Source organism: Penicillium pulvis (assembly GCF_028828015.1).
Source record: "Penicillium pulvis strain IBT 33274 chromosome Unknown contig_3_segment0_segment0, whole genome shotgun sequence".
NCBI classification, from domain to species: domain Eukaryota; kingdom Fungi; phylum Ascomycota; class Eurotiomycetes; order Eurotiales; family Aspergillaceae; genus Penicillium; species Penicillium pulvis.
Window position 1 is genome coordinate 434154 of NW_026643077.1, and position 17006 is coordinate 451159.

At 48.3% G+C, this 17006-nt stretch overlaps 8 protein-coding genes across 8 annotated transcripts; 5 read left to right on the top strand and 3 right to left on the bottom strand.

The window, feature by feature from the left end:
- Window positions 1-380: 380 nt before the first annotated feature.
- On the top strand, window positions 381-1907 carry N7503_006311 (ERG4/ERG24 ergosterol biosynthesis protein; the record flags this gene model as incomplete). The annotated part of the gene is made up of 2 exons (XM_057065858.1): window positions 381-1844; window positions 1896-1907. 2 exons carry the CDS (start codon window positions 381-383, stop codon window positions 1905-1907), a joined length of 1476 nt encoding a protein of 491 aa, XP_056921327.1.
- Window positions 1908-4117: 2210 nt separating this feature from the next.
- N7503_006312 (carbon-nitrogen hydrolase family protein) lies at window positions 4118-5427 on the top strand (the record flags this gene model as incomplete). Its single annotated transcript, XM_057065859.1, has 5 exons — window positions 4118-4265; window positions 4319-4809; window positions 4886-5098; window positions 5154-5198; window positions 5251-5427. 5 exons carry the CDS (start codon window positions 4118-4120, stop codon window positions 5425-5427), a joined length of 1074 nt encoding a protein of 357 aa, XP_056921328.1.
- Window positions 5428-6031: 604 nt separating this feature from the next.
- N7503_006313 (coiled-coil domain-containing protein MAD1) lies at window positions 6032-8409 on the bottom strand (the record flags this gene model as incomplete). The annotated part of the gene is made up of 3 exons (XM_057065860.1): window positions 6032-7957; window positions 8016-8167; window positions 8226-8409. The coding sequence occupies 3 exons, from the start codon at window positions 8407-8409 to the stop codon at window positions 6032-6034; spliced, it is 2262 nt and encodes a 753-aa protein (XP_056921329.1).
- Window positions 8410-8735: 326 nt separating this feature from the next.
- N7503_006314 (40S ribosomal eS12 domain-containing protein) lies at window positions 8736-9632 on the top strand (the record flags this gene model as incomplete). The annotated part of the gene is made up of 2 exons (XM_057065861.1): window positions 8736-9045; window positions 9247-9632. The coding sequence occupies 2 exons, from the start codon at window positions 8736-8738 to the stop codon at window positions 9630-9632; spliced, it is 696 nt and encodes a 231-aa protein (XP_056921330.1).
- A 1081-nt stretch (window positions 9633-10713) lies between these two features.
- Window positions 10714-11498, top strand: N7503_006315 (uncharacterized protein; the record flags this gene model as incomplete). The annotated part of the gene is made up of 2 exons (XM_057065862.1): window positions 10714-10917; window positions 10992-11498. 2 exons carry the CDS (start codon window positions 10714-10716, stop codon window positions 11496-11498), a joined length of 711 nt encoding a protein of 236 aa, XP_056921331.1.
- A 479-nt stretch (window positions 11499-11977) lies between these two features.
- On the bottom strand, window positions 11978-12700 carry N7503_006316 (uncharacterized protein; the record flags this gene model as incomplete). Its single annotated transcript, XM_057065863.1, has 1 exon — window positions 11978-12700. The coding sequence occupies one exon, from the start codon at window positions 12698-12700 to the stop codon at window positions 11978-11980; it is 723 nt and encodes a 240-aa protein (XP_056921332.1).
- A 908-nt stretch (window positions 12701-13608) lies between these two features.
- Window positions 13609-14104, bottom strand: N7503_006317 (uncharacterized protein; the record flags this gene model as incomplete). Its single annotated transcript, XM_057065864.1, has 2 exons — window positions 13981-14104; window positions 13609-13920 (listed from the first exon to the last, which is right to left on the bottom strand). The coding sequence occupies exons 1-2, from the start codon at window positions 14092-14094 to the stop codon at window positions 13609-13611; spliced, it is 426 nt and encodes a 141-aa protein (XP_056921333.1). The 5' UTR covers window positions 14095-14104.
- Window positions 14105-15094: 990 nt separating this feature from the next.
- Window positions 15095-16871, top strand: N7503_006318 (Ygr210 GTPase family protein; the record flags this gene model as incomplete). The annotated part of the gene is made up of 10 exons (XM_057065865.1): window positions 15095-15166; window positions 15222-15279; window positions 15330-15339; window positions 15401-15763; window positions 15830-15861; window positions 15913-16124; window positions 16174-16379; window positions 16443-16622; window positions 16671-16791; window positions 16845-16871. The coding sequence occupies exons 1-10, from the start codon at window positions 15131-15133 to the stop codon at window positions 16869-16871; spliced, it is 1245 nt and encodes a 414-aa protein (XP_056921334.1). The 5' UTR covers window positions 15095-15130.
- Window positions 16872-17006: the final 135 nt, after the last annotated feature.

The window sequence follows — 17006 nt, forward strand, 5'->3', positions numbered from 1 at the left end:
CGGTTCTAAACTATACAACACTAAAGGTCACCTCTCATTTTTCACATCCCTTTTATCTGAAGGATAATTGTATGAGCTGAATTGCATAAAAATCCAGGATCAATTATGCTGAACCGAGTCTCGCCTATTTTGATGGATCCATTCCATTGAGCCCCACTGCCAGCATGAGGTTAGTCCCCGGGATTCAGAAATCGGGGTCTAAACCCAATTGGGACGGCTCCTATAGCCAAGTCGATTTCGAGGAATATTTAAGCCCTTGAAGCCTCGTTGAAATCCATTTTCTCCTTGGGTTCTCTGTCCTTCTTTTAAATTTCCAAATTTGTTTCTTTTATTCTCTTATATCTTTTCCTAGCCCTCTTTGGTCTGTGCCAATCCGCAGTATGGCTGCAACTACTGAGGGTAAACCCCGAAAGCGGCACCAAAATGAGCAAGACTCCGTCACTGCTACAAATGCTTCTGAATCAAAGTCAAATGATTTCGCATTGGAACATCTTATCGGAGGCTGGCAGCCAGGCATGGACCCCAAGGTCGACTATTCCGGTCATTTCGAATTCGGCGGCTCACTGGGTTGTCTTGGTCTGATGATCGGTTTCCCACTGTTGATGTATTATATGTGGATCGGTACTACATATTACGATGGAAAATTCCCTCTCCCAGAAGCAGATCAGTCATTTGTGGAATTTGTGAAGCATCTTGGTCATCTTGTCTACACCGGCGCCTTCCCTCACTTTCGTGCGTGGCGTATCTACTGGACATACATCATTTTCGAGGCTGCCTGTTATGTCTTCATGCCCGGCTTCACCTGCTACGGCAAGCCTCTTGCCCACCTCGGTGGGAAGCAATTGAAGTACCACTGCTCTGCCTATACCAGCTTCTACTTTACTATCTTCGTCATGGCTGTCTTGCACGGAACTGGCCTGTTTCCCATCTATACCTTCCTAGATGAGTTTGGCCCGCTCATGTCTGTCGCCATTCTTACTGGGTACATCAACAGTCTCATCACCTATATTCAGGCCTTTGTTCGTGGAACGCAGCACCGCATTACTGGCTACCCGATTTACGATTTCTTCATGGGTGCTGAGCTCAATCCTCGACTCTTCGGGATCTTGGACTTCAAGATGCTCTACGAGGTTCGCATTCCGTGGTTCATTCTTTTCGGCCTCAGCTGTGCGGCTGCTACCCGTCAGTACGAGAGATACGGTTACGTCTCTGGTGAGGTCCTGTTCCTGGTTATGGCCCACTATTCCTACGCCAACGCGTGCTCCAAAGGAGAGCATCTTATCACCACCACTTGGGATATGTATCAAGAAAAGCTCGGATTCATGTTGACTTTCTGGAATCTCGCTGGTGTTCCCTTGTCATACTGTCATTGCACATTGTATCTCGCAAATCACGAGCCGTCCACTTATGCGTGGAGCAAACCCGCCTTGGCTGCATTCTTCATCTCCTACCTGTTCGTGTACTGGGTCTGGGATACCGCCAATGGTCAAAAGAACTCCTTCCGTATGATGGAGCGAGGAACTTGGGTGAAGCGTAAGACCTTCCCACAGCTCCCATGGCAAGAGGTCCACAGCCCCAAGACTATTGTGACCGAGAAGGGAGACACTATCCTTGTGGATGGGTGGTATGGTCTGGCTCGCAAGGTTCACTACAGCTGTGATATGTTCTTCGCCATCTCTTGGGCCCTGATCACCGGCTTTAACAGCCCGTTCCCCTGGTTTTATCCTGTCTTCTTCTGCATCATGATTATACACCGTACCATCCGGGATATCAACAAGTGCAGACATAAGTATGGTGCTTCGTGGACGGAGTACGAGAAGCAGGTCCCTTATCTTTTTATCCCGGTTTGTCTCCCCTGCCGCTCATGTGGAAGACGTATGCTAATCATTGAATAGTATGTCATTTGAATAATATCTACAGAGAAGGAAGCTGGGCAGAGGATCATAGAAGTGTAATTTTATTGTTAGATTAATCAAAGCTGCCGAGACGTTAATAATCTGTTATGCTCCAAATGGACTGGTGTGAACACAAGTACTACTACAGTTCGGAAAAATCAACTTCAGGCTGTTATATGCCTTTTTGAATCGCAATCATACACTAGACATAGGTATGCAGGTAGAATGTGTTATTGCTGCTAGAGCTCGTCCTGAAAAATGCTGGATTAGGCTAACGGTGTCCGCCTTAGCCGGTTCGACGGCAAGGTTTTTCATTGATTCAATATGCATATAATCATCTAGTAGGATTATATCGTCGTTTTTATTGGTGCCTGGTCCCCCCTGATTGGCTCATCCAACGCCAAGGTTGCTCATAAATTTGATAGCGTTGCATTGTAGGCCTATCGCCCAATGATAGTAACACGCCACGTAGTTCGAAAAAAAGGCAACTATCAATTAAAACGTAGGTCAGGAAGTTGATTCCTGAGGTAACTAGTACTGTTCCGTTAAGACAATATCTTTGCTCCTCCTTTTCCCTGTCCTTTCTTTCTCTCGGGAGGCTGTTTGTATTGCTTTGTCCCTGCCACGTAAAACGCAGTGTTTCACGCCAGCTTCTCCTATTGAGATTCTGAAAAGATTCACTTTATCACCAGTCCACCACAGAATGGCTAGCTTATATACAGACATAACCCCAGAAGCGGTCACGAATGCAAAGGTATTGTACCTCAGAATCAATCACATCACTTTAATTGGAAGCTGATGCTAGTATCAGGGATTGCATCTTATCACCTGCTCCACTCCTAACGGAAAAAAGTTCAGATCCTTCTTGAGGAGTTAAAGGACGTTTATGGACTAGAATGGACAACTTCCTTCATAGATATTGACACTGATGAGCAAAAGAAACCGTAGTTTCTGAAACTCAATCCGGTACGAATTCTAGCTTGGAGTGTGGGATCCAATGCTCTCGTATACTTACTTCATTCTCTAGGGAGAATCCCCGTTCTCATTAACAACACCGGAGCACAACCTTTCCCGGTCATGGAGCCATCAGCGGAGATGCTTTATCTCGTGGATATGATGGACAAAGACAATCACTTCAGCTTTTCTGATGGCAAAGAACAGTCTCAGGTGATGCAGTGGCTCATGCTTCGGGTCAGCCTAACCAAGGCCAACTGAATCACTTTGGAAGATTTGCTCCTGAACAGATTCCTTGTAAGCAAGCCTCTCCAGTATTGCTTGGTACAGGCAATCTCGAGCAAACAGCTTTATTGATTCAATTATATCTGCAGATGCGATTGAGAAATTCAAGGCCGAGACACTCCGAGTTTACAACGTACTTGAGCTCCACCTTTCCGGGCGCCTGACCGGCGAGCCCCGAGAACATCTTGCTGGAAATGGCCTTGGAAAGTTCAGTATTGCTGATATTAATGCATATCCGTGGGTCCGGGCTTGGAAACGTAGCAAAATCTCCGAAGAGGAGATGACTAGCTATCCACACCTGAAGGAGTGGATAGACCGAGTTTGGTCAAGACCAGCTGTACAAAGGGGAACCAGTGAGATTTACGACGAGGAAGTTCATCCTGAGTTACTGCTAAGTACTGATAGCGAATAGACCATCTACCACCAGAGTATGATATACCCATCGAATAAAGTATCTGAAAGATGATGTTGGAGAGAAGCACGATCACTAGCTCGTAAACATTAATTGCGTCAATCCACGTTATGACACATGAAATATATCTTTACGTGCTATGAGACTTCCAAAGCGCCTCCATCAGCTTTTCTCCCGGGCGGGATTTGGTTTCATCCGGTGTCTGCGGGATTGATACAATGTGCTACCCAGAGCCCGCACCCAAAGCCCGCACTCATGGCATGATTTCACTGCAAGCCAGATCCCGAACTAATCAACGCAAAACATCTGGTAAGCTCAAATGGGCGCCTTGAAGACTGTGATAAAACAAAGATGAAGAGCAATCACCGACCCGGGCAAACCCGAGTCCGAGTGCTACGATGCCGGTTGCTTCTTATATCGGGATTTGAGAAGCATGATGTGATTCATAATACCACATGCTTCGAAGGTGACAAGAAGTCTATAAATTCGTTCAAATGCCTTTGCCAAAGATGAATATCCTTCAACTCAAACATAATCTTTCTGATCTCCAAGACAACAACAAATCTTCAACATGGCTCCCGTTCTCAAGAAGTACAAGGCCGCAGCAGTCAATGCTGAACCAGGCTGGTTCAATCTCGAGGAATCAGTCCGACGAACCATTCACTGGATTGATGAAGCAGGAGAGGCAGGCTGCAAGTTCATTGCCTTTCCCGAGCTTTGTGAGTCTCTTTCTCGATGACATCCAGATTATTGCGCTCACAGAAACCAACAGGGATCCCCGGCTACCCTTACTGGGCCTGGAAGGTGAACTACCAGGAAAGCCTTCCGTTGCTCAAGAAGTATCGCGAGAACAGTCTGCCGTCGGACTCGGACGAGATGCGACGCATCCGTCAAGCCGCCCGAAGCAACAAGATCTGGGTGTCTCTCGGATACTCCGAACTCGATCTTGCAAGTCTGTATACGACTCAGGTAATGATCAACCCTGCTGGAGAAATCATCAATCACCGTCGTAAGATTAGAGCTACCCACGTTGAGCGCCTGGTCTTCGGTGATGGAACCGGTGACACTACCGAGTCCGTCATGGACACGGAGATTGGTCGCATCGGGCACCTAAACTGCTGGGAGAACATGAACCCCTTCATGAAGGCCTATGCAGCCTCGCTTGGAGAGCAGGTGCACGTTGCTGCCTGGCCTCTCTACCCTGGAAAGGAGACTCTCAAGTACCCAGATCCTTACACCAATATCGCTGAGGCCAACGCAGATGTAAGTTTTGCTTCTTCCCCTTGCGAATTTGAACGTGGAATGGAAAATGGATCTGATGACTGACAAGATGGCTCAGCTTGTCACTCCGGCTTACGCCATTGAGACTGGCACTTTCACTCTTGCACCGTGGCAGACTATCACTGCTGAGGGTATTAAGCTCAACACGCCACCCGGAAAAGAGCTCGAGGATCCCAACATCTACAACGGAAATGGGCGGATCTTCGGACCTGACGGACAGAATCTCGTTCCCCACCCGGCAAAGGACTTCCAAGGTCTTCTATACGTCGATGTAAGCTACTTCACTATTCTATCGCTTAGTGCATGTCTAATCTCTGCCATAACAGATCGATCTCGACGAGGCCCACCTAACAAAGGCTCTGGCCGACTTTGTAAGTCAAACTCAAACTATTTAATACATGTTTGAGACTAATTTGTACATAGGGTGGTCACTACATGCGCCCAGATCTTATTCGCCTGCTTGTTGATACCAATCGCAAGGACTTGGTTGTCCATGAAGACCGAGTCAACGGAGGTGTGGCTTACACCCGCACTGTGGATCGAGTTGGACTCTCCAAGCCCTTGGATACTCCTGCTGCTGAATCTGAGCAGGAGAAATAGATGAGTGACCTATAGCAGGAACACACGCCTGCAGTTTCACTTAGCTGCTGCTCTATAGTTCCGCTTTCAAGAATACTGTCTCTTCATAGTTGTTAATGCACTCCACTCTGTATTCTGTCCATTGGAAACTTATTCACCGCAGATTTGTAACACACGGGATATACGTTGATCTAACTTCTGGGCTTTGTGGCCAGATACCAAATTGGCCGATATTTATTCTTAGGCGTGGGTTTTCAAGCCTTTACTGTTGGCCAGCTGTGTTAAATGACTTCCAAGTGAACACGCCGAAGTGATCGCTGAGGTAGAGCTTTAGGAATCATTTTGAAGGCCAATTTGCAAAATTTAGTTGTCACGTTCTACTTGGATCGATTGACAAGGTGTCCTTTTACCCGTATCAATTGACGGGCATACGGGCCTAAATTGAGATTGCATTATTTGATAGACGGACAGCCAGCCAAGGGGCAATAATAATAAAACATAGCACGGAGCTTCTGTGCTGGGGAATCATACACTGAGAATAAGGAAATGTGGGAGAATCGTCGGCACATATGAACTGTTCTGGATCCATGCACTGGAGTGTACAGGCATCGGACCAAAGCCTCAATCAAACCCTCGTAGCACGGGTAGTCTTATCGTAGAAATCCAGAGTCATAGCCGCAAGGAAACAAGGGATATCTTTTCTCTCTTGCACCCAAAACTTCAACAAAGGTTTGATCTCCATTGCGAAGAGACTATTGTTTCCACCCGATAGCTTCATTGAACCATTCTCACCATCAAATAGAATAGAGTTCTCTTCGCCGTTGCCCATACTTCCTGGCCCACTAGAGTCGGAGGACGCATTGGGGTCACCATGTCGGTATTCCGGAGAAAGGTGGAACATGGATGTAACACGCACTCGACCATTGGGCAGAATATCAAGCTTATAGCCTAGGAGAGATGCAACGGCTTCTCTGAACTCAGTGGCCTTGGCAGAGTAAATCTCCCTTAAGCGACGATTGCGTTTCTCCTTGTCTGCAACAACGCGCTCCATTTCCTGGATTTCAAGCTTCAGAGCCTCAAGTGTGCTAACGGGAGCAACCTTGACCCCGGCATGATTACCGCGTAGCTGGGCAAGAAGATCCCGATTCTCTGCTTGAAGAGTCTTCAGAGTCGTCATTTTTATCTTCTCTGCTTCCGCAGTGGGATTGTCTCGTAGTTCCAGAACCCGAGTGCGAGACTTGGCTTTGAGTGATCTTAACTGGGATTTGGCAGCATCCAACTCTTTCTTGGCAAGAGTCGTGGCCTGCTCGGATTTGGAAAGCGCTTCTTGCAGTTTGCGATTCTTCCGTGTAAGCACAGAAAGGCGCTCACTTTCAGCGGTACTATCCGCTGGTGATAGTGGACGCTTGGTACCCCGGGATTGTGGCTCTTCCCGAGGTGGCGCTTCTCGCTGAGAAAGCTCTTCGTGGACCTTATGGAGCTCACTCCGGTATTCGTCAACCAATTGCTGTAATTGGGCGATTTGAGCAGCCTTCTGTTCATCGAACTGGCTCTGCTCGGCATTCATGGTCGTTTCTTCTTCGTCGAAGGTCTTGAGCTGTGCACGTAGATACTCAACCTCCTTCACTGCGAGAACGCGCTGTCGCTCTAAGCGAGCACGAGCCCGAGCATCTGCTGCCGCGGGTGCACCTACAGAGGTGCTTGCGGTCGCGCGAGCTGTCTCCAGCTCTTGCTTGAGTTTCAGTTTCTCATCCTCCAAGGTCTTGATCGCTTCATCTTTCTCCAGGAACTGAGCGTCAACAGCACCAAGGCGGTCAATAAAGCTCGCTTTTTCAATTCGCTCCTGAACCAGGGCTTTGACAATCGCCTCTGGGGAGTCGAACTCTGCAGGCTGGTCATTTTCCTCAAGAAGACTGGCCCATGACTGACGTTCATCCTCTAAGATCTGCTTTTGAATCTGCAGGGTTTCAAACTCCGCCTCGACGCCCTTCATGAGCTGCAGCTGATTTTCGAGTGATCTTTTCTGCTCTTCAACGACCTGCACATTCTTTTGAACTTTTCGTAGGTGTTGTAGCTCTGCCACTTGGTCCCGGTTTGTCGTCTCCAATTCGCGCAGGTGGGTGACTTGTTCAGTAAGCTCTCGCTTGAGAACAAGAAGTTCCTCCCCGTCGCTCCCTTCTGCCTTCAAACGGATATTGTCGGACTCGAGATCGGCGACTTCGGCTTCTCGTTGGGATAATTTCTCCTGGGTTGCTTGCTGGGCAGCGCGGGCCTCAACGAGATCATTTTGGAGTTCCTCAATTGTTTTCTGAAGGGAAACGCGGACCGTTTCTAACTCGCTGATCTGGTATTTGAACTGACGTTCGTGATCGGAAGCTTGGGCTTGGGTTTCGGCGAGTTCTTCCTGGATCATTTGATTTTCATCTTGAAGATTTCTAGCCTTCCGCTCCAAGCTGGCTTTCTCGTTCAGGGCCTGTTCTTGGGTGTCCTTCAGTTCTTTCGCCAAGGCCTCGGTTTTATGGGTAGCACGATTGCTTGCGGTCTCAGCAGCCTACGGAACCTGCTGTTAGCTAGGGGTAGAGGCGCCAGTCGAGATGGAGACTGCTTACCTGTGCCCTCTTAAAATCAGCATCTGCCTTTAACTGCAGGTCCCGAGTCTCCTTCTCGAATCGAAGGGTTTGTAGATCTCGCTCCTGTTTGATATTTTCCAACTCATATCGAAGAGTGCTCACTTGCACGCGCAATTCATCTTTTTCCACATCTGTAATTCAATATTAGTTTCTCTTTCATCTTCTCCTCCCGAGGAAGTGTTCTCTTACCATGTGCTGGTGGAGGTGGAGGTGGAGGATGAACAGAGCGAACGGATTGGCCCATATAGCTTTGCCCTATAGTGCTTTGTCCGTAAGCACTTCTTCTTGAGCCTGACGGGCCTGTTGGGGTTGAAGGAGAGGCAAAGCCAGCAATGAGCTGCGATACCGGGCGCGTGTTTTCGCCGGGCTCCATGATGCGCTGATGGGTAAGGATTGTTAGTCCAGCTTTCGAACAGGCACGAATAAACTCACCTAATTAGCCAGCATAGAGGCTCGGAACACCAACCCAATTCGATCCAAAGTGAATTTATAGTCGTCTCACGAGGGACGAACTCTCGGTGGTTCAAGTGAGAGTTGCGCGGGCAGTTGTTTGGGACTTAGTCAGCGGGGAGCTACCGCACTGGGTTTAGTGCCAAAATTTTAAAGAAATTATTTCGAGTCGGATTTCTTCTCAAGCACACACCAAGCCCAAGCCAATCTTCTCCACCAAACCCCCGACACTTACACACATCCGACAAAATGGGCAAGGACCGTGTCGAAAAGAAGGAGAAGCGCTCCGAGAAGAAGGAGAAGCGTGCCGACAAGGACGGTGTCGCCAAGGTCAAGAAGGAAAAGAAGGAAAAGAAGGATAAGACCGTTCTCGTCGATGCAGTAGAGAAGGAGCTTTCCTCTCAGGAGATGGAGGGTGTTGAGCAGGTTGCTACTCCCACCGAGGAGGTTGAGGGTGACGAGATGGCCATTGACCGTCCCACCGGCGCTCATGTGCCTTTCGCCAACCCTCTGGTTGAGGACAAGAACGCCAAGAAGGTGCTCAAGAGCGTTAAGAAGGGTAAGACTCTCAAATTTCTTAATTGAACATGTCAATTGTCTGTCTGCGATGGACTTTATCCTCCCACGAAAGAGTTTTTCGTCTTGGATGGCCCTGAAGCGACTCCGAACGACGCAAGCGCAAATTACATGCGCTTACCGTGCAGACTTTTTAAACCGACTTTGAATTGAGTTGTCGCTAATCATTTTGTCTACAATTTAGCCGCTGTCAACAAGTCTCTCAAGCGCGGTGTTAAGGAAGTCGTCAAGGCTCTCCGCAAATCTCCCATTCCCGCCGCCAACGCTAAGATCGAGATCCCCAGCGGTGTCGTCATTCTCGCTGCCGATATCTCCCCCATGGATGTCATCTCTCACATTCCCGTCCTGTGCGAGGACCACGGTATCCCCTACGTCTTCGTAACCTCCCGCGCCGAGCTCGGTGCCTCCGCCGCCACCAAGCGTCCTACCAGTGTGGTCATGGTCACCCCCAAGACCGCCAAGAAGAGCAAGAAGGACCTTGAGGCCGATACCGACGGTGAGGACTTCGGAAAGGTGTTTGAGGAGCTCGCCAAGCTGGCCGAGAAGGAGCTCAAGAAGGTGGTTGTTTAAAAGGATCGCTTGGATGTCTGTTTTCTCGCGTCTTCCCACTGTTAGCTGCTGGTGGGGTTCTCTTATTGTACAGGTTTATGTTCTTTGAAGGACCGTGCATGTCTTCGGGGGTCCGGCCTTGGGTTTCTTTTTTATTCCATCTTTTTGCTCTATGCAGCTCGGCGTTTCTTCAACGGTGTATGAAAAGGCAGGAAAAGAATTTCAATGAGAAATCACCCCATAAATCCATTTCTAGTAATTCAGTATGAATTAACAAGTGGGCCTTGAATGCGGCCAATATGGGTCTCCATGTGTTTCTGCTATGCTCGTGCCTGGCCTGAATCTAGGCCTCGACCCTGACCATAGCCCTTCCTTTGCCTTGGGTGGGCGATAAGACAAATGCATCAAGGCGAGTTTGTGTCGTACAATTAAATATGGACTGATAAGAAAACCTAAGACAGGAAACTTCTTTCGGAAGATATCAAAAGTTACACTCAATTTAACTTGCCTATTGGCGACAATGCAGTGGCACCAGAGAAACATCGACCCAAACCACCAAGGGACAATGCATATCCAGTGGTCCCATTACTATTGCAAATATAGACGATTGGCCTTGCATCACACCCGAACTATCAAGAAGTGGCGTTTGTCATTCCATGACGATCAATCTGATCAATCCCTTCTCCCCTCATAATCTCCACTTCAGATCCAACAAGGGGGTTCAAACCACATACCTCCTGCAGAAACAAACGTAGCCAACCACCACTTAATCTTCTCGGGAGATAAGGTTCCTTCAGGGCCTCGGATTCGCTGACCTGCGTCCCTGGCGTGGAATCTCGAGAGGGGTCTCTGGTCGTACACGGAGCCTATGACAGGTTTGAGGGCCCTTGCGGTTCATTTTCTTTGCTTCTTTAACCCTTTGGCTTACCTCGGGTTAGATGTGTTTTTAAAAAGGAAGTTGGTTCCCGGTGTCGCATGTCTTTGTCTTTTTCTTCCATGGTCGCGTGCCTCAGTACGTTACTATGCATGTTCTATAATACGATCTCAACACCTTCAATCCACCCCCTCACGAATATCACACTTTCACTCAATATCTAATACAATGCTCACTTTCCACCCATTCTACTGGTTCCTCATTGCGGTGGTTTTAGCGATCGTTCAGCCGGCAGCATCCCATCCTATCCGAACGTCCAAATGGATTAAAACAAGCCAATTTGAAGATTTGAACAATCGCGGTATCTGGAAAGTCATTGAAAAGCATGGGAAACATCCTTTACCCGAATTACCTCAAGCTAAACACACACAGGTGAGTTTTTCTCGTTTTCACAAGTCAAGTCACGCAGAGTTGACAAGTATATATAGCCCGAATCCCCTTCAAAGATAAGATACGACCCAAATCTCGAGCGCGGGCAGGGCCTTCTCTACAAACGGGAGGAGACCTCAGACAAATCAATTGTCTCGGTATTGACGCCTCGTCCACCCATCTCAGAACGATTATACCGACACTGGAAACACCCACAAGCGGAACATTATGAGTACCCGTGGAAACCTGCTATGCACACAACAAAACATTATGGAGAAGTACTGGGACACAACAAAGCGAAGACCGGCGCTACTGGATCCCACGGACAGGAACCTGAGTCTTCATCGTCCTCATTAGGGCTCCCATCCGGAGACTATATTTCATTCTTTTCATATCGAATTTCCTTCCCGTTCTTAAAATTCGCGCCGGTATCTTTCGCCCCGTTCCCTCTTCCGGGATTGTTCACTACCATCATGGTTTTACTCGCCTTGGTTTGGATTGCCATTTTGACCATTGGGCTAGTGGAGGTGGGCAATTATCTATGGAGTCGGGGGGCAAGCTTCCCCGCTTGCGGGCGAAAATGATGAGGTGGAAAGTGGTGACGACTCCGCAGGCAGGTCTGTGGAATTGGTGAAAGAACCTTTTCAGATTCTTGTTATTCCGAGAATTCCCAGGCGCGAAACTGCCAGGCTGGAGAATGAGGATGATGAGTTGCTTTCGAGTAGTTCTGGGTCAGACTCGGAATCCGAGTCTGAGACGAACTATCGCTTGCCTTGACACTCGTTGCACAGCAGACCTGAAATACAAAACAAAAGCGAGGACCTACACCGCTTGTACATTTTAAATTACGAGATACTCAGTGCAATAGATTTTAGTCGTAATGGCTTTTGAAATTTCGTGAGAATCTAATATACATGATAACCTAACCATCCACGATTCATCATAACTCAGCCACAGGCTAGAGTTCAAAGTAACATAATCGCTTGCTCGCTCGAACATATTTGAAAATTCGAATCATATAATCAAAGCGTCAAGTCTTTAGGGAAAAAGAAACTTGAGATTTTTAAGCACGCTGATCAGTCTCCAAAACATCGTATGGAGTATCAGTGTTCACGCCCTTCTGACGAGGAACACCAGCATCGGGTGCGCTCTTAGCGTTGGTACGCTGGAACTTATTAATAGCAGCACGAGCAGGGTCCTGATCCGAGCCAATCTCAGAATCAAAGCTAGCATTCTTATCATCAGACGAGAATCCACCCTCGTGGATGTTCCGGCCGTCAGGCTTGGAGTGCTGGTATCCGTCCGTCACGTCGGCGACGTAGGAGGGGGCCTGACCACCATAGTGCTGGCTGCTACCGCTAGCACGAGCCTGGTTACCGCTAGCATGAGCCTGGTTACCAGAGTTCATGCCCATCTCCTGCTTGGTACCAGTGGGACCGCCGGCATAGCCGTTGTTAGAGTGAGCGCCTGAGAAGTTTCCTTGGCCGCCCAGAGCTTCGGGGTATTTCTCCTGAGCCTGGCGGTTCTCACGGAGACCACCGACAGGCGCGGAGGGGAGGGTTGAGGAGGCGGAGTTGGTGTTCTTAAGTTGAGAGGCAGAGATATCCTCTGGCTGAGCGCCACGGTTTTCACTGAATGCACCGCCCTGGCGAACTGACTCGGCTGCGAGAGAGCCGGTAGGGACAGGGCCTGAGGGCTCTTCGATGGGCTGTTGAGTGGCAAGGGGATCGGTGGTGACCTTGGTGCTGCGGGGGCCGGGAGCAATGGGAGTGCCTTGGAGATCCATTTTGATTGTAGTTTTGGGATGGAAAAGATTTATAAAAGTGTAACTTGACTTGGATAAGATAGTATGAGAAGTGGTTGAATGATTCAAAAAACTATTGTTCGATGATGCGACAGCCCAAGCTATATAGCATTTGCCTCCAGCCCTAGGACTACTGATTGCACGGGCGATATCATAAAATCCAGACGAGGTGATGTCACACTTACGATAGCAAGAAGGGATAGCCTGCACTGTCCTGCTCAGGGTAAGTAACGTCAGCTATTCTTTGGTTGAGACGATGTGGCGGATTAGAGCATCGAGACAAGAGACAGTGGAGCTCTGCATGTCACTCTGTCCTGCTTCTGGTTGTCAAGCTTGTTATCAGTGTTTTCGCAGAGGGTCTGGTATCCACACGCTTATTTCATCGTGGAGTCGTGAGTTCATCGGGTTCCTCGGTGCGATATGGACAAAACTGGGCAGGTATGATATCACGTTGGAGGTTGACGTCAAGGCCAGACCAATCTGAAACAAACTTTGCAAACAGTGTTTTTGCCTTATTGGGAATTCCGTGCTTACGTTTCAATAGAATGTGAGGGACATGGTTTCACTGTGTTTTTCTTTCTGAAGAGGGCGTCATTATTGATTTGTCGAATTAATCACTCAGTCGCGTGATGCCAGATCGGCCTGATATACGCCTCCCGGCGGCGAAGCCGCAACCTTAAATATACAAATATACACATCAAAGAAATATTGTCGAGGCAGCGTTATGACCAACACTGTCTACGTGCATTTTGAAATTTTTGAAGTCTTACGACCTTACGAAATTATCTACTATGAAAAATTGGACAACATAATCGCTATGGAGTTCATTTAACCATGGCTCGTAAAATGGCTATCATACAAAATGGATGGCGAAGTCCATGTCAAAATATTTAGCGGGAAGTAGCATCAGAAGGCAAGTGGTCAAGACCCTCAACAGCCTGACGACCGGCGTTGCCAGGAGCAGTGTTCTTGTGCAATTCACTGCCGTCAACACGGGCACTGCTCTGAGCGGTGGTGGAGCCCTCCAAACCACTGTTAGGGTCTTTTGAGATAGAACCCGAAACACCACCAGATCCAACGTTCACAGTACGCTGATCGGCCGATTGCCAGTCGCTAGCGACGGGGGGCTGTTCGGGTAGAGGCAAGTTGGACTGGGCCTCGTCGATCTGCTTGGACTTGTCGGTGTTTTGGTCGATGACAGACTGCAGTTGAGATAATGATTAGTCAGGTGTCCTAGAACTGAGGATAGAGATATTTCTTACCTTCATCAGGGAGATATCGGAGTCAGCAGGGACCTTGCCACCGTGGCTCTGGGCGACCTTGGATTCTCCCTTGCGGAGATCCTCGCGAGTTGTGTGGAAGGTAGCGTCAGACATTTTGGTTGTGAAGGTGTTTTGTTGTAGTTGGTGAATAGCTTCGTGAAGTGAGGAGGAGGTATTTAATATTGGTCGAAGAAAGTTGTAGTGATTTGAGATATCCAAGTCGTATGGGCGGTTCTGACAGCGATTCTTATAGGCGGAATCTAGGTCTGTGACGTTTATCCTGTAATGACGACATAATGGCACTCTCCACCATGGATGCCAATAGTCTCCACTGAAACCAGCATAGATTAACAAATCGTACCCTAGGAACTTGCTGAAACTGTCATTTCTGGTTCCCAAGGGGCATGGCACGCAAGTTGACCGCGCCCATCGACCTTCGACTAGCGTCATGGGACAGAGCTACTGGTGGCGAGAACATTCAGTGGATCCTGGATCGCATGTCGAATTTCCCTGATCGGCGGTATACCCTGCATTTATCGCTGGATATGACAAGAATTGAAGTTTTACTTCATATATGTGCTCCGTATAGAACTTAATGGAATAGCTTTTGACGGCGTTGCCATGTCATGGCCCCGCTATGCTGAAGCACAATTTATGGAGCCAATGCTCGATTCGATTTCATCAAGCTGATCAAGGTCGCGATCAAAGCAGGCTTGATAGCTGATCTCGGTCAATCATTCTGCTCAGGCTCACATAGGAAATGTCGTGATTGCCCTGGAAATTGATTCCTGCAGTCCAGGGACTGGCATCATCCCTTTTGCCACCTTGAAGCCTACTGTATCATCGGCCTGAGCTATCAGGAAGATCGAGGTTGTTGAATTACCATTTGGATTTATGTCATACATAGTATACTCGCCGAGGAAGTCTCCAACTTTACATCCCTTTGAGCTTAGCTTGTACCTAGAATCGAATTGAAGGCTCAATCTTCCACATATGCTTAGGTAATAATATACCAGTTGACCAAAAAGTCACCGCCTTCCATGCTAAGCTGGCAGAAAATGTTGCTTATCGCAAGCGCAAGACCGATTGTGCCTGTAGAGAGAGCGTGGAGGATTTGTCTTTAATCCATAGAGACTTAGTAACTGCCAGAATGCCTCGGGATCCATTGATTGGACTGGTGGGCAAGGTCCGCGACCTCAATCTCCCCCTTCACGAGACCCCGCTAACCATGTGAGGGGCAGCCATCAAGTGGTAAATCTACGACCTTGAACAGTTTGACCGATGCGACATCCAAAGTTGGTAGGTGTATCGCTTCTGATTGTCTCATTGCATATCGCTGACTGTAACAGGCAACTTCCCGTACGTCCATTGTGCAATGAACCACCGCTTATCTACGCGCGCTAATGGCTGACCCCGCCAGCTTTACCACCATTGATCCCCAGCGAGCTATCGGATACCTCCAGATCGACTGCGCTTGCCTGCGACATGGTGTCTCAGATAGGTGCGCGCCGAACTACGGTGGCTGCCACGAGGGTCGGCGCTCCGTTCCCATTGAGTTGCTGGACGTAGCTGGACTTGTCCCAGGCGCACACCAGGGTCGAGGATTGGGAAATAAGTTCTTGGACGATCTGCGGCATGCGGATGCCTTGATTCACGTGGTGGATGTGAGTGGTACTACCGATGCAGAGGGGAAAGCAACGCGCGGATACGATCCCTCAGTGGACATTGAGTGGCTTCGAGGAGAGATCGTAAGATGGGTGCTGGGCAACTTGATGGAGAAATGGTAAGTCAATCCAAACCTGGGAATGTAATATGTGCATGGTGTTGACAATTGGACTTTGAACTATAGGGGCTCGATCAGACGGAGACACGTCGCAATCAGTTCGTACAGTCTTAATGATGGTGGGTATACTCTACTAACTTATACTACAGAGGGCAACCCCGTCGACACATTACAAGGCCAGTTCTCAGGATACGGTAGTACCTCATCGATCGTGGCACGGTGCCTTGACAAGCTTAATTTGAAGGAGCCTTTGGAGCAGTGGTCAGATGAGACCGTCCAGGTTGTGGTTGAGGCTTTCATTGATGAAAAGTTCCCCACGGTGTTCGCCTTGAACAAGATAGATCATCCCGACGCGGATAAAGTGAGTTATAACAAGTTATAAGACATGCGACCATACTGACTCGAAATAGAATATTAGCAAGATTGCCAAAATGCAGGATCCAGAGAGCATTGTACTTTGCTCCGCCATATCAGAGGTCTTTCTCCGACGACTTGCCAAACAGGAGTACATCAAGTATATTGAAGGAAGCGAGTTTGTGGATACACGGGAAGATCTGATTGAGATGGGTGATCCAGACGGAGGAGGACTTAAAGAAATGGACGAGAAGTTGAAGAGGTAAGTTAGCTCGCTGAGGGAGATCATTTCTTCGGGCTCCTGCTAAATATGATACAAATATAGCCGCGTGGAAAACTTGAAAGACATGGTGCTGTATCGGTTTGGATCAACAGGTGTGGTTCAATGCCTTTCTCGAGCGGCATCGTTGCTGGGTCTGGTGCCCATTTTCCCAGTACGAAATGTCGCAACTTTTGGCTCAGGGAATGGAAGCGCTGTTTTCCGCGATTGTGTGTTGGTCAAGAAGTAAGTGACTTCCACAAATAAATTCAACCAGCTTCTAACATACCACAGAAACAGCACAGTGGGCGACGTAGCCCGAAAAGTCATGGGCGATGTACCAATTTCCTACATTGAGGGAATTGGAGGTACTCGAGTGTCAGAGGATGATATGGTTGCAGTTGGCAAAAATGATGTAAGATTTGAAGACCTCACTACTCAAACAACAAAACTAACAGACGAAATCAGATCTTGACATTCAAAGTCGGCAGGTAAAACATAGCTACTCCTATGTACAGTCTCGTGGAGTCACGTTAGCAATGGATACCTTCCGGAACACCCAGTTTTAAGACAAAGTAGAACTAGCGCCATTCCCAGAATATTTGACAGTATCGACTAATGACAGGTTGA